Raw genomic sequence first — 12,216 nt, forward strand, 5'->3', positions numbered from 1 at the left:
CAGATACTCACACTTACCAATTTGCTAATTCTCTCTTCTGCACCAACAAACAATAGAATGCAGCTATACCGCTCCATTAATTTGGCCTAGCTGCACACTTACTTATACACCTCCATGAACATCTCAACAGTCTTTAAAATGCTGCTAAGCCCCCACGAAAAATCAGCCTAGCTGCACACATAGGGCCTCATTACAACTCAGGCGGTAAGGGTTTTACGGCGGCGTAAACAGCGCCGACCCTTACCGCCTGAGTACGAGGTCCCTTAGCGCCATGGCGGACTTAACACCTGCTTTTAGCAGGTGTTAAAATCCATGGCGCTAAGGGACCATGGAGTTAATTACGCCACCGTAATTTACGGTGGCGTAATTAACGCCTTCCCCACTCCCATTATGCCCTATGGGGCAAAATGGGAATGGGGAAGGGAAAACGTAGTTTACGCCATGGTGGTAAAGTCACGGCCCAGGCGGTAACTTACCGCCTGGGTCGTAATGAGGCCCATAATCTCGTTCACAAGCTCCACCACCACCAGAATGCAGCTACCCAATTCAAATTGGCTGTGCTGCACACATTCTACTGATGTCACACAACCACTGCACCATGTCTAGCATTAGAATGCAGCTAAACACCACGTAAAACCGCCCTGGCTGCACACTTGCTGAGTGCACCCAAGCACTATTTCCTACCCTACTCTCTCCACTGACCTGGACTACGGTCCCCAAGGGCGTTCATCCCACAGCGCTTTGAGATCATACCAATGTTATATAAGGCGGTATACAAATACCCAGTAACATAACATAACATTAATGTTAGCAGGATTACCCCACATTCAGCTGGCTAAAATGAAACCAGTTGGAGTCCTACCAGGTTAAGATGTCATCCAGGCTTTGTGAATGTACAGTGTAGCTGTTACTGTTATATGGTAGAAAAAAGAAGAGGTATGCTTTAACTAAAGAAGAATCGTCCCAAAAAGGTTAAAATGGTTGTAAACAGTAGTGGAAATGTTACCGTTAACAGTAAAAAATAAAAGTAGTGGGACTCACTTCTCAATAGTTCCCACTCACTTCGACCTCTGTACATTTATAAATGGGCAGATGCTTTGAATATAGGTGCTCCATCTCCGGAATCTATTGCCAATCCTCATAACAGCCCTTGTTTATAATCTAAGTCTAGAAATTATTTAGTTTAACTCTAAGTATGACACAACCCATTAATGCAACAGGGTGAAGGTGTTTCTAGAAAACAAAAGAAACGAAACGCCCACCAGACCTACCGAGCGTGGCTTCAGTGCTGTATCTTCTTTGGTAACTCCGCTCCTGCCTATTGCCACTCTCCTACGGATCTTACTCAGAAGGGAATTCTTGGCTGTTATTTCAGTAACTGTAGGCAGAGTAATTTCTTCCAAAATCTGCAGGAAGGCAAGACTGAGCTGTACTTGCCCTCTGGCTTTCTCCCTTTTACCCGGCTTGGACCGAAGACTGAACCACCTGCATGCAAAAGAGTATTTTAAATAATGCTGTGAGAGAACATTGTCATATAAGGCTGGCTAAATTTCATACAGGAGTTATTAAAATCTGTCCCCAAGCTTCTGGATTACAGCATGTTCACATCATGTGGCTCAAAAGTAAGAATTTTGAGTTTTCTGATTCCAGAGTTATGCTATGAGACTGCAATTTGTTCAGTGTCATGTGTGAGTAGCTTGTCAAGTCTTTTTGTTCTGGCATTTGTATGTTTGCTTTTCTACAATTAAAATGCAGAGCACACACCTGAAAGCTAAAGAAATATCAATGAGCTACATACAGCTATGACAGAATGACTTGAGATCAATGGACACAATTGTGAAGTGTTAACAGGTGTCTGGAAAGAAGCCCTTTAGTCAAATTTCCTTATCTAGTTTAGGTTGTGGTGGAATCCTAAAAAACGATATGAAAATGCACTCTACTGCACAAACCTCATGCACAAGCCTCATTAAGTGTTTGGTTATAAATCCATGGAATTACCACTAAAATTGTTTACTGTTATCTACACTCGGTCCCGTAGAAGAGCCACATGATTATGTTTGATGGCAAGGCATTAATACCCATTTTGGAGTTCATAGGACTATTATGTTTGATGGCAAGGCATTAACACCCATTTTGGAGTCAATCCTCCATGAGGATTTTTTTCAGATTTACCACAGGCGGCTAATTGCGCTAGATTAAATACGCCTATTTTTAAAGGTAAAGTGGAGGATTTAAATCCGACTATATGCGAGAGGTAAGTCCTTCACTTCACCTTCAAACTTGAAGGAATCATCCAAAATGACCGAAAGAAAATCACTAAATGTGTGATTTGGCCGAGTTTCGGCCCTTTAAAAATTCCAAATGGCCAAAAAGTTTGACCAGATCATGCACTCGGTTTTGGGGGCTGTGGGCGTATCCCCCGCACCCTTGCTCACTATATTGTGAGGGGGGGATTGCGGGGGTATCCCCTGCAGCCAACCCAAAAAAAAGGGCTGCTGCGGTGTCCCCTGCACCCTTGCTCACAATATTGTGAGCAGGGGTTGCTGGGGTATCCCCCACAGCTGTCCTGGAAAAGAAAAGGAAAGGACCCTGCTGCGTCTGTTCCCGATCACGGAGGTGAAAGGGAACAGGCGTCGCAGGGACCAGCCAGTAGAAAGCAAGGTACGTAAGGAGTTTCGGGGGGTGGGTATGGGTAGGGGTGTGTGGGAGGTGTGGGTAGATGTGTGGGCCAAGTCCGAAATGTTCAGGGGAGAAAAGACTAAAGTTTATTTCGAAAAACTAATCTTCGGTCTTTTCTCCCTCAAACATTTCTAACTCTGTCTTTCAACCCTGATCCGTCTTAGGGAGGTTTTCTAGATATTCCCTGTACCTTAGGGTGATCAGATTGTGTAACATCAAAGTCTCTGTCTCACCCGGGACACCTTATGCCAACAAGAAAAATTCAAAAGGTATTGTTCAACAGAAGGTTCAAACCTATTATTTATAAGTCCTTTAGATTCCAGGCTAAGATACCAAAAAGGTGTTCTCCAAGTTTGCCCAACAAAAGTGTTCATAAACTGAGACGTCTAAAGTCCTTCCCTATTCTATAAACAAATATAAACCAAATGCCTATCTAGGCAGTACTCTCCTGGGATTACTGACGATTCTGCCTTCTGGAGGATCTCTGGTCAACACAAATTTGCTAGGCATCCCCACAGCCTCTTGGTTCTTTAACACATTAACCTTCTTAGGTCTCTCCACTCCCACAGGTTTGCCTCTGACCTCTCCATGGCCTAAGATTCTCTCATACTTCTCAGACCTATCGCCGACATTGAATTTCCTCAAATTTTTCTTAGGGTTCCCCATGACTTTGAATATTCTCAAATGTCTCCCAGGCCTCTGCATGACTTTGGATTCTCTTAACCTTCCCTCAGGTCCCTCCATGACCTTGGATTCTCTCAAACTTCTCTCAGGTCTCGCCACAACCTTGGGGTCTCTCTAAAAATCTTTCAAGATGCTCTAAGATGTTGGATTCACTCATCACAACATCCTTGACAGTAATGGGTATTTCTTCTCCCTTCATTCAGGGTTCTTTTCATACAGACAATTTCCCCACCCTCCTGCCTGCTTCTGCTCAGGTTCCTCAAGGAATCACTTCAGCTACAGGCCCTCCCCCTGGTATCACACTCTGTGAGTAGGACCTGTCCCTGAATCCTCTCTTCAAAAGAGCACTTGCTGGAGATTCCAAGATGGCCGCCTGCAGGGGATGGAAGTGCCAATGGAGCTCCGGTGCCCCGGACCTGGGAATTGCCCACCACCCGGTAACTGGGCTTGGACAAGCATCGGCAGGAGTTGTGGAGCGGCACTGGCGCATTGGTGCACCCGGCGAGGCAAGGAACGGAGTGGAGGTTCGCCTTTTGCGGTCGCCGCGGCCACTCTGATGGTGAAGCGGGCCGGAGCCTGAAGGCGAGGGAGGCTGTCGTGGCCCCAATGAGAGGATCCGTGAGCCGCTGGCGCAGGAGGAGGAGGGCTGCGGCGGTGATGACTCTGCACCTGATCAGTGGGGAGTGCGCGGCGGCCGTTCTGCCCCGTGGCTGCCTTGGCTGCCTTGGCGGGGCGGCTCAGCTGCACGCTCTCGGTGCTGGAGCGGGCTGGGGCCCGATAGCGAGGGGGGCGGCCGCGGCCCTGGTGAGGGGGCCCACGACCCACCCGAGGCAGAGGAGGAAGAGCCGTGGCGAAGGCGGGAGGCATGCAGTGCCCTCTCACTCGAGGCATTGTGAGGCCGCAGTGAGTGGGTCCGCCCCCCGAAAGAAGAAGGGACGGTGTGGAGAGCGGCTGCTCCAGCGGCGGGCAGGTGGTGGTGCTGAGGGTTTGCACCCCCTCTGAGAGGAGCCTGTTGCTGGAGGAGGAGGAGGGGTGCCCCTCCGGAATCAGTGTGGAGGAAGGCACCACCTGGAGCAAGAGTCGGAGGGGCCGGCTCTGGAGAGGAATGGAGGGGCCAGCCCTGGAGAGGGGTGGAGGACAGCCTCGCTGGAGTTCGCGGGACGAGGCTGGCAGCGGCAGTAGAGGAAATTCAGTCCCCAGCATGGAAGATACCCAGCGGCTTGAAGGTAGAGAGCGGGGAGTAGCATCGGGCCAGGAGGTGAGGGAGAGGCCCGTGAAGCAAACTTGGGATAGAAGGAAACCAGGGAACTGCTCAGCCTCGGCCTCCACGGGGATAGGCCCCCTGGACCACTGGGGTCTCAAGCGGCGTGCGGGGAAGAGAGGTGCGGCGCGGGAGAGCTCCGGCTACCCAGAGAGAGTGTCTACACAAGAGGAGCCGGGGCAAGCCGCACTTGCTACCCAGCAGGATTGCCTAAGGGACCGCACAACAGTGAGGAAGGCGCAGGAGACATCGGACCAAGGCCTTGGGGAAAGGAAGCGCAGGAAGTGGAGCAGAAGGGGAAGGTCGTTCTGAGCCTTGAAGAGAGGGACAGTAGTGCCTAAGGGCTAATATCACGCGAGCAAAGCCCACGTTGAGATGGCCGCAAAAAACAAAGGGAAAGATGGGAGAGCGCTGCAAACCCCAGGGGACACCCAGATACTCTCCCTACTATGTGGCCGATGTAGGAGATGAGGGAGACGGCCAAAAGCATGAGAGACTGCTCAGAAGACGCTGATACACCATCTGATGGGGGAACTCAGCCACGATTTTAGGGGGGAGATGCTCACACTGCAAACCAGTTTAACTAAAACATTCCAGGAACAATTCCAGCTCCTGCGTGCGGACCTCAACTCGGCCCTGGGGGAAATTAAGCAGAAACTACGGCGGGGGGGGGGGAGCGAACGGATCTCCTGGAGAGAGGCCGGCAGGAAATGGATAAAGAAGTGACGGCCAACAGTGAGGCAATTGATAGGCTCTATGTGGCCACGCAAAACCTGGAGATCCAGAAGGAGGACATGGAAAATAGGTCTCGAAGGATCAATATAAGGTTTAAAATGTTCCCGGAAACGGTCCAGGACAAAGACCTAAAAGGAGTGGTCCAAACTATCTTTGCCAGGATACTGGAAGTGCCCCCCCCGGATAAAGTGGAGCTAGACCGTATACACAGGGTGGGCAGAGGGAGCAGAGGTGCATTGTCAAGACCCAGAGATGTCCTGGCGACATTTACCAGGTATGCCCAATAGGAAGCAGTCCTCCAAGAGGCAGAACCAATAATGTACAACGAGCATCACATCGCGCTGTTCCAGGATTTGTCGAGCAGCACTCTGATATAGAGCCGTCAAATGGCCTGGTTTTAAGGCGCTCAATGACAGGGGGATCAAATACAAATGGACCTTCCCTTTCGGACTGGTGTTCGAGTGGAAGGGGACCCAAATGTGGATAACCACGCTGCAGGAAGAAGCGGACACTCTCCACTTGGATGATCCTGGATGATCTCCCCACTGGAGCTGGGAAAGAGCCCGCGACCGGCCGGCCAGGGGCAAAGCCTTGAGTCTGGACAACAGTGGGGGAAAAGAGAAGGGGGCGAGGCTGAGTGGCAAACCATCCAAGGAAAGGAACAAGAATTGCCCTGTGGAAAATGGAGGTAGTGCACAGGAGGGAACCTAAGACAAAAAAGTGATACAAGGGTGGTGGGCCACTAAAGGAAGTCATTGGCAGGGGGGAGTTACCATCTACGAATCGGAAAGGGTGGGTATGCCTGTGGAGCGGGGGGTGAGGGAGGCGGGAAGGGCACGCCCTTCTAGACGAGGGGAGGAGGAGGAGGGGAGGGGGGATGGGTAAGGGTAGGCACGTTCACGGGGGAGGAGATGGGAGGGAAGGGGAGGGGGGTGGGGAGGGCAGCAGAGGCTATGTACAAGGTCATGGACATGGGAAGTAGAGATCTACTGCAATGCGAGGGAGGGCAGGAGGGTTCAAGAGGGGGCATTCAAAGGTCTTCCCTTATTGAGTATCGTTACGAGAGGAAGGAGGGGGGGCGAAAGGCAACTTGGAAGCACGGACAGGTTAATCCACATTCAAGTGGCTAACACATAATGTGACGGGACTGAATACCCCCCTTAAGCGGAAAAAATTAATGCAATTTATGAGGAAAGAGGGTCCAGATATTTTGGGACTACAGGAAACGCATCTCAAGCAAAAAGACCAGGGACGCCTAAAACTACGGGGGTTTGGCCAGATCCTACACCCGTCGGGGATGAGTAAATCGGGGGGGTAGCTTTAGCTATCAAAAACACAGTAGATTTCTGAGTCCTGGAAACTATAAGGGATAAGGAAGGTAGGTATATCATAGCCAAGGGGATGCACCAAGACAGCCCATATACCCTGGCGGTGGTATACGCTCCAAATTCAGGCCAGGAGCAGTTGCTGAAGCGGGTTCTGGGGATATTGGAAGACAAGGCCTGGGGGCAAATAATTCTGCTGGGTGACCTCAATATTGCGTGGGGGAGGGGAAGGGGCAGGATGGGGGACCCCACAAGAGGAGGAGGAGCAGTGATGTCAGCAGACCTTAAAGAAAGAATAGGGAGTGCAGGGCTGAGGGACGTGTGGAGGGAACTGAAAGGGGACGAAGAAGGTTACACCTTTCTATCCGGGGTCCAAGGGTCTCAATCTAGGATCGACTATATTTGGGTTACATCAAGTCTGGTGGGCTAGATCCGCGAGGTAGTGACAGGCCCCATCGGTATAGCGGACCATAAAGTGGTCCCCATGAGGATGTCCCTAGGTCATCGGGAAAGAGGGGTGTGGACTTGCAAGTATCCAAAGCACCTTCTTAGAGACCCAATAATCTGGCAAGAAATAGAAGAAAAGATCAAGGACTTCTTTGTGCTCAATAAAAGCGGGGACACAAGGGAAGAGGCGAGATGGGACGCTTTCAAAGCGACATTGGGGGGGGATTGATAGCAGTAGCGGTGCAGAGGGAGAAGCAACTGAAAGCGCTGGAAACGCAGTTGGAGGAGGAAGTTGAGAAAGCGAGGCAGGAGGCGGGGCCAACCCGACTAGGGCGTCCATGAGGGAATATCGCAAAGCAATGGGGCAGCTAGAGGTCCTCCGAATGAAAAAGGCTGAAGGGGCACCGCTTAGCGTTCACCAAAAATATTATGCTAAAGCGAATAAGACAGACGCACTCCTTGCGCGCCTGTTGAGGGGAGCCCAATCTAGGAACGCTATCACGGCCCTAAAAACAGGCTCAGCGGAACGGGTTACACGGATACGGGAGATACGGGAAGCGTTAGTTGAATTTTACGAATCTCTCTACGCGTCGCAGGAACCTCAGGCTAGCACACAGATAGAGTTTTTAGAAAGGGTGGAGATGGGAAAGATCGGGAGGGAGGCACTGGAATCACTTAGTAGGGAGATTACAGAGGAGGAAGTGAGGAGGGTGATTTGTAGCTTACCACCAATCAAAGCACCCGGCCCGGATGGCTACACTGCGACTTTCTACAAAACCTTTGCAACTGAGCTAATACCGCACCTGACACACCTCTTCACCACATTTAGGTCAACAGGGAAAATAACCCCGTCCATGGAGGAGGCTAGGCTGGCCCTTATTTTGAAACCAAATAAGGACCCTGAAGAGAGGACCTATTATAGGCCCATCGCGTTGATTAATATTGACGCCAAGATATTTACGAATATTTTGGTTAACAGGCTGGAGGGCTTTCTCCCGGATCTGATCCATCTGGATCAAGCGGGTTTTATAAGAGGCCGGCAGACGGCAGACAACATCAGGAGGGTGGCCCATTTGGTGGAAAAGGCTCAAAGGACAGACACTCCCGCAGTCCTCCTATCTTTGGACGCAGAAAAAGCGCTTGACCGCGTGGAGTGGTCCTTCATGTTTAGGACCATGCAGAAGATGGGCATTGGGCAGGGAATTTTTGTGAATGGTTCATGCCAATTATGAGACGCCAACTATGAGGATAGCAGTGAATGGGGCAATGTCTAGGTCCTTTAGATTGAGTAGGGCCACCAAACAGGGTTGCCCCCTGTCCCCGATGCTTTATGCAATCTACCTGGAACCTCTTTTGCAAGCAATTAGGGAGGCGGAGGAGATACGGGGGGCATTACATTTGGGGGGGAGAACAAAAGGTGGTGGCATTTGCTGACGATATGTTGCTTACACTGACGGCGCCAAGGGAGTTCATCCAGGCAAGCAGAACTCTGCTGGAGGACTTTGGGGTAGCCTATGGCCTGAAGATAAATGTGGGAAAATTGGAACTTCTGAATTTGACCCTAAAATCGGGGAGTTGGGAGGCATTGAGGGTAGCTACCCCATTTATATGGAGCCCGGGCGGCATCAGGTATCTAGGAGTGAAAATTACGCCAACCCTGGCAGCTTGGTACCCAGCCAACTACCCGCCATTGCTAAAAGACATTAAGTGCGACTACCGTAGGTGGAGGGGCCTTCACGTTTCGTGGCTGGGCAGGATTGCGGCAGTTCAAATGGTAAACTTGCCGCGCTTGCTGTATCTCTTCCAGGCAATACCCCAAGCAGTCCCTGCGGGCTTCTTCAAGGAATTGGGAACATTGACCAGAGATTTTCTGTGGAAAGGGAAGAAGGCGCGGGTTAGTAAACAGTTGCTGATGGCACCTAGACGGGAGGGGGGACTAGCACTACCGAATTTTCAACAGTATTACGAAGCCACACAGCTACGAGTCATTAGAGATTGGCTGTGGGAAGGGGAAGTTACACAAGATAAACAGTGGGTGAAAATGGACAGAGCAGTAGTGCATCGCAGCTTGGCAGAGGTATTGTGGCTCACGAAACAATATAGACCCAAGCACCTATATGAGAGCACTATAACGAAATTGATGGCGGAGAACTGGGATAAACTGGTGGGAGCTAAGGGGATTACGACTTTTCCATCCCCCTTCACACCCTTGTTCGGCAATGGGGATTTTACTGCTGGGCTGGAAGTGGGGGCATTTAGGCAGTGGCAAGACGGAGGCTGTAAGTGGCTGGGGGACCAGTTTCGAGGGGGGGGACAATTCTCTCATTCGAGGATTGCAAGAGGGGGAAAGGCTCTGATACGCGCAATTACGACACTGGGTCTTGAACCCGGTGAACAAACAAGCAGCAACGAGAGAGAAGACGCGGTTTGAGAGATTCCTCCTGTCTAATGATGGGTCCAGGGGGGTTAATATCTAACCTATATAGAATTCTGGATGAGGCAAACAGCAGGGGTCAATGGCAGTATATGCGGAGGTGGAATCGTATCCTAGGAAGGGCAATAGAGCGAGAAGCGTGGGATAGGTTGTGGAGGGACATTCCCAGACTGGCTAAACCATCCCAGCTACAGGAAATATGGGGTGTCCAGTCAACTCGTCGAAAAAAAACTGGTCGACTGCAATTTGGTCGACGCAATTTGGTCGAAAACCAAATGGTCGAATTTTTTTTTTTATTTATATATTTATTTTTCGGGTTTTCGTTTAGTTAAAAAAGGGGTTTTTAGAGAAAAAAAGGGGGTCGGGGGGACCCCCCCAAAAAAAAAAAAAAGGGTTAAAATAAAAAAAAAAAAAATTTCGACCATTTGGTTTTCGACCAAATTGGTTCGACCATTTGTCTGGTCGACCAATTTTTTTCGACGAAATGTCTGGCAACCTTGATTTTGTTCGGGTGGCATTATACACCAGCCGTCTCTGGGAGATTTATCCTAGCACTTCGGGGAGTTGCTGGAGGGGATGTGGGCTGGAGGGTACGGCGCAACACATCTGGTGGGACTGCCCGAAAATCAGGCCTTTCTGGCAGGAAGTGCGGGATGCTCAGGAACAGGCGTTCCGGCCAGGGAACAGTAGACCACCTGTGAAAGTCCTCCTGGGAATCTGAGGGGGCACCGACCCGGGGGAGCCCAAGTCCCGGGGGAAAGCGAGGGCGATCATCATAATCGCAGCTATGACGGTAATAGTGCAGAGATGGAGGAGCATGGAAGTTCCCTTTTTGCAGGACTTACTGCGGAAACCTTGGGATATTGTGGCACTTGAGTATGCTATGAACAACAACGTGCAATCTTTCGCAAGGGACTGGGAAGAAACTCTGGTATTTCTTAAGGATGACTTTCGAATTGGGTGGCGCCCTCAGCGCTTGCGACGTAATGGATCAAGGACAAAGCCAAGCTGCCACCGGGGGGAGGGGTGGGGGCGGGGAGGGTTGGAAAGTTGGCAGATCCAATGTCTTTGCCACAAAACTAAAAACTTTGGCGATTGGTCCATGGGGCAATGGATCAAGAACACAGTAAAGCTGCCTTCAAGGGGAGGGGGTGGGGAGGAGTTGGGAAATGCAATGTTATTGTTGTAAAACCAATAAAAATATGTTTTAAAAAAAATTTTTTAAATGAAAAAAGAGCACTTGCTCTTCTGGTTAAACCTCTGGCATACCCTCGGCAAAGTAACTTGCACAGCAGTTAGAAAGTGTCCTACCTTTTGTAGGGGAGGACTGGTCCAAGACGACCCCCCTCGCCTGCACTTTCTCCCCAGGTAAGGACTATGGCTCTCTTGGGCGTCCCCTCATGCCACCCGGGCCCAGGTGGTGGAGGGCTCACCCACTGGAGACATTGCCCGCACGTATTAATTGCCCACACGTATTAAAATTTAGCTAGGCCTAGACACCATTTTGTCTGGTAAAGATGGTGTGAGCTCAGCGCACTGTAGCGCGGCCCCCACCCTTGGAGGGTTTCAGTCATCCTTGTTGCCGCAGCACCCTGGTAGATCCGCTGCGAGCCCGTTCCCACGAACCAGAAGGACATGAGCTAGTGTAATGCACTAACATTGTAACAGTTCACCTCCCGCAGTGTATCGTATCATCGCTCCCAGCATGACCCGGCCAGCAGGCCTAGGCAAAATGAAATGAACAGTAAAATGGTCGTCACAGGCCCGACAATCCTCGTATATTAATGTTGAGACTACTTGCAAAGGATGCTTTCCTCTCATAAAATCCCTTATATTGTAAAAGCCTGTAAGATGTATAATTACAAGAGATCATGCCCCCATGATATAAGCGATGATGAGCATATACCATTGCAGTTGGATGCTAATAATAAAGGAACGCACCAGGAATCTATTTGTTACGTGTATTACTGAGAAACTTACACCCCATGGGCTCGCGCCATAACTGAACTAATGCTGCTAGAATACACGAGGAAATTAATGTAACCAGACTGTGGAACTCATGTGAAGGATGCGCAAGAAATGCACTTGTTATGTGTGTATGTCTAAGATTCTTATGTGCCACCACCGTCACGTACAGTGGCGAGTCATTTCCTATGTATTCCACCAACCCGACTACTACCTCACTTACTGCAAATATATATGCATATAATTAAATACTGTAGTTGTTAAAACATAGTGTACGAATACGGTGTTCAGACTGGGTATAATCGAGACACATCCAGCAAAGTTGAAATGCATGTTTTAAAATGATTTGAATAAGTATTATAGAATGTTCAAATGTTTGATGTTTTTACCTAACTCAGCAACACACGAGGGAGATACCTTTGTGAAATACTTGCAAGGCCATTCCCCCTCCTACCCTGTGAAGGCTGCCAAAGGCATGAGAGCAGAGACCGCGCCGCGCTGCTTTACCTCCCCCAACCAGACTGGAGCCGCTTCACAGATTTGTAACCCCCTCTGTAGCACCCAAGGCCACCACCCGCCACCTGCATTATTTACAGCACAGCAGTAAAACCTCTGCCTGAACACACGCGCCCCCTCGTAAACCTCACAACCCACCGGACCACCTCAGACTTATGGCCCTGTGCAAT

At 50.1% G+C, this 12,216-nt stretch overlaps 1 protein-coding gene across 1 annotated transcript in view; it reads right to left on the bottom strand.

The window, feature by feature from the left end:
- The window catches only part of LOC138580756 (rab11 family-interacting protein 1-like), a 502,615-nt gene that overhangs the window by 314,091 nt on the left and 176,308 nt on the right, over positions 1 to 12,216 (bottom strand). Inside the window, exon 3 of the mRNA XM_069651545.1 lies at positions 1,272 to 1,485. Within this exon, the coding sequence (XP_069507646.1) occupies positions 1,272 to 1,485 (214 nt within the window). The remainder of the gene's footprint in view (positions 1 to 1,271; positions 1,486 to 12,216) is intronic.

Source organism: Ambystoma mexicanum, chromosome 3p (genome assembly GCF_040938575.1).
Source record: "Ambystoma mexicanum isolate Mex_15411 chromosome 3p, UKY_AmexF1_1, whole genome shotgun sequence".
In the NCBI taxonomy this organism is placed as follows: Eukaryota; Metazoa; Chordata; class Amphibia; order Caudata; family Ambystomatidae; genus Ambystoma; species Ambystoma mexicanum.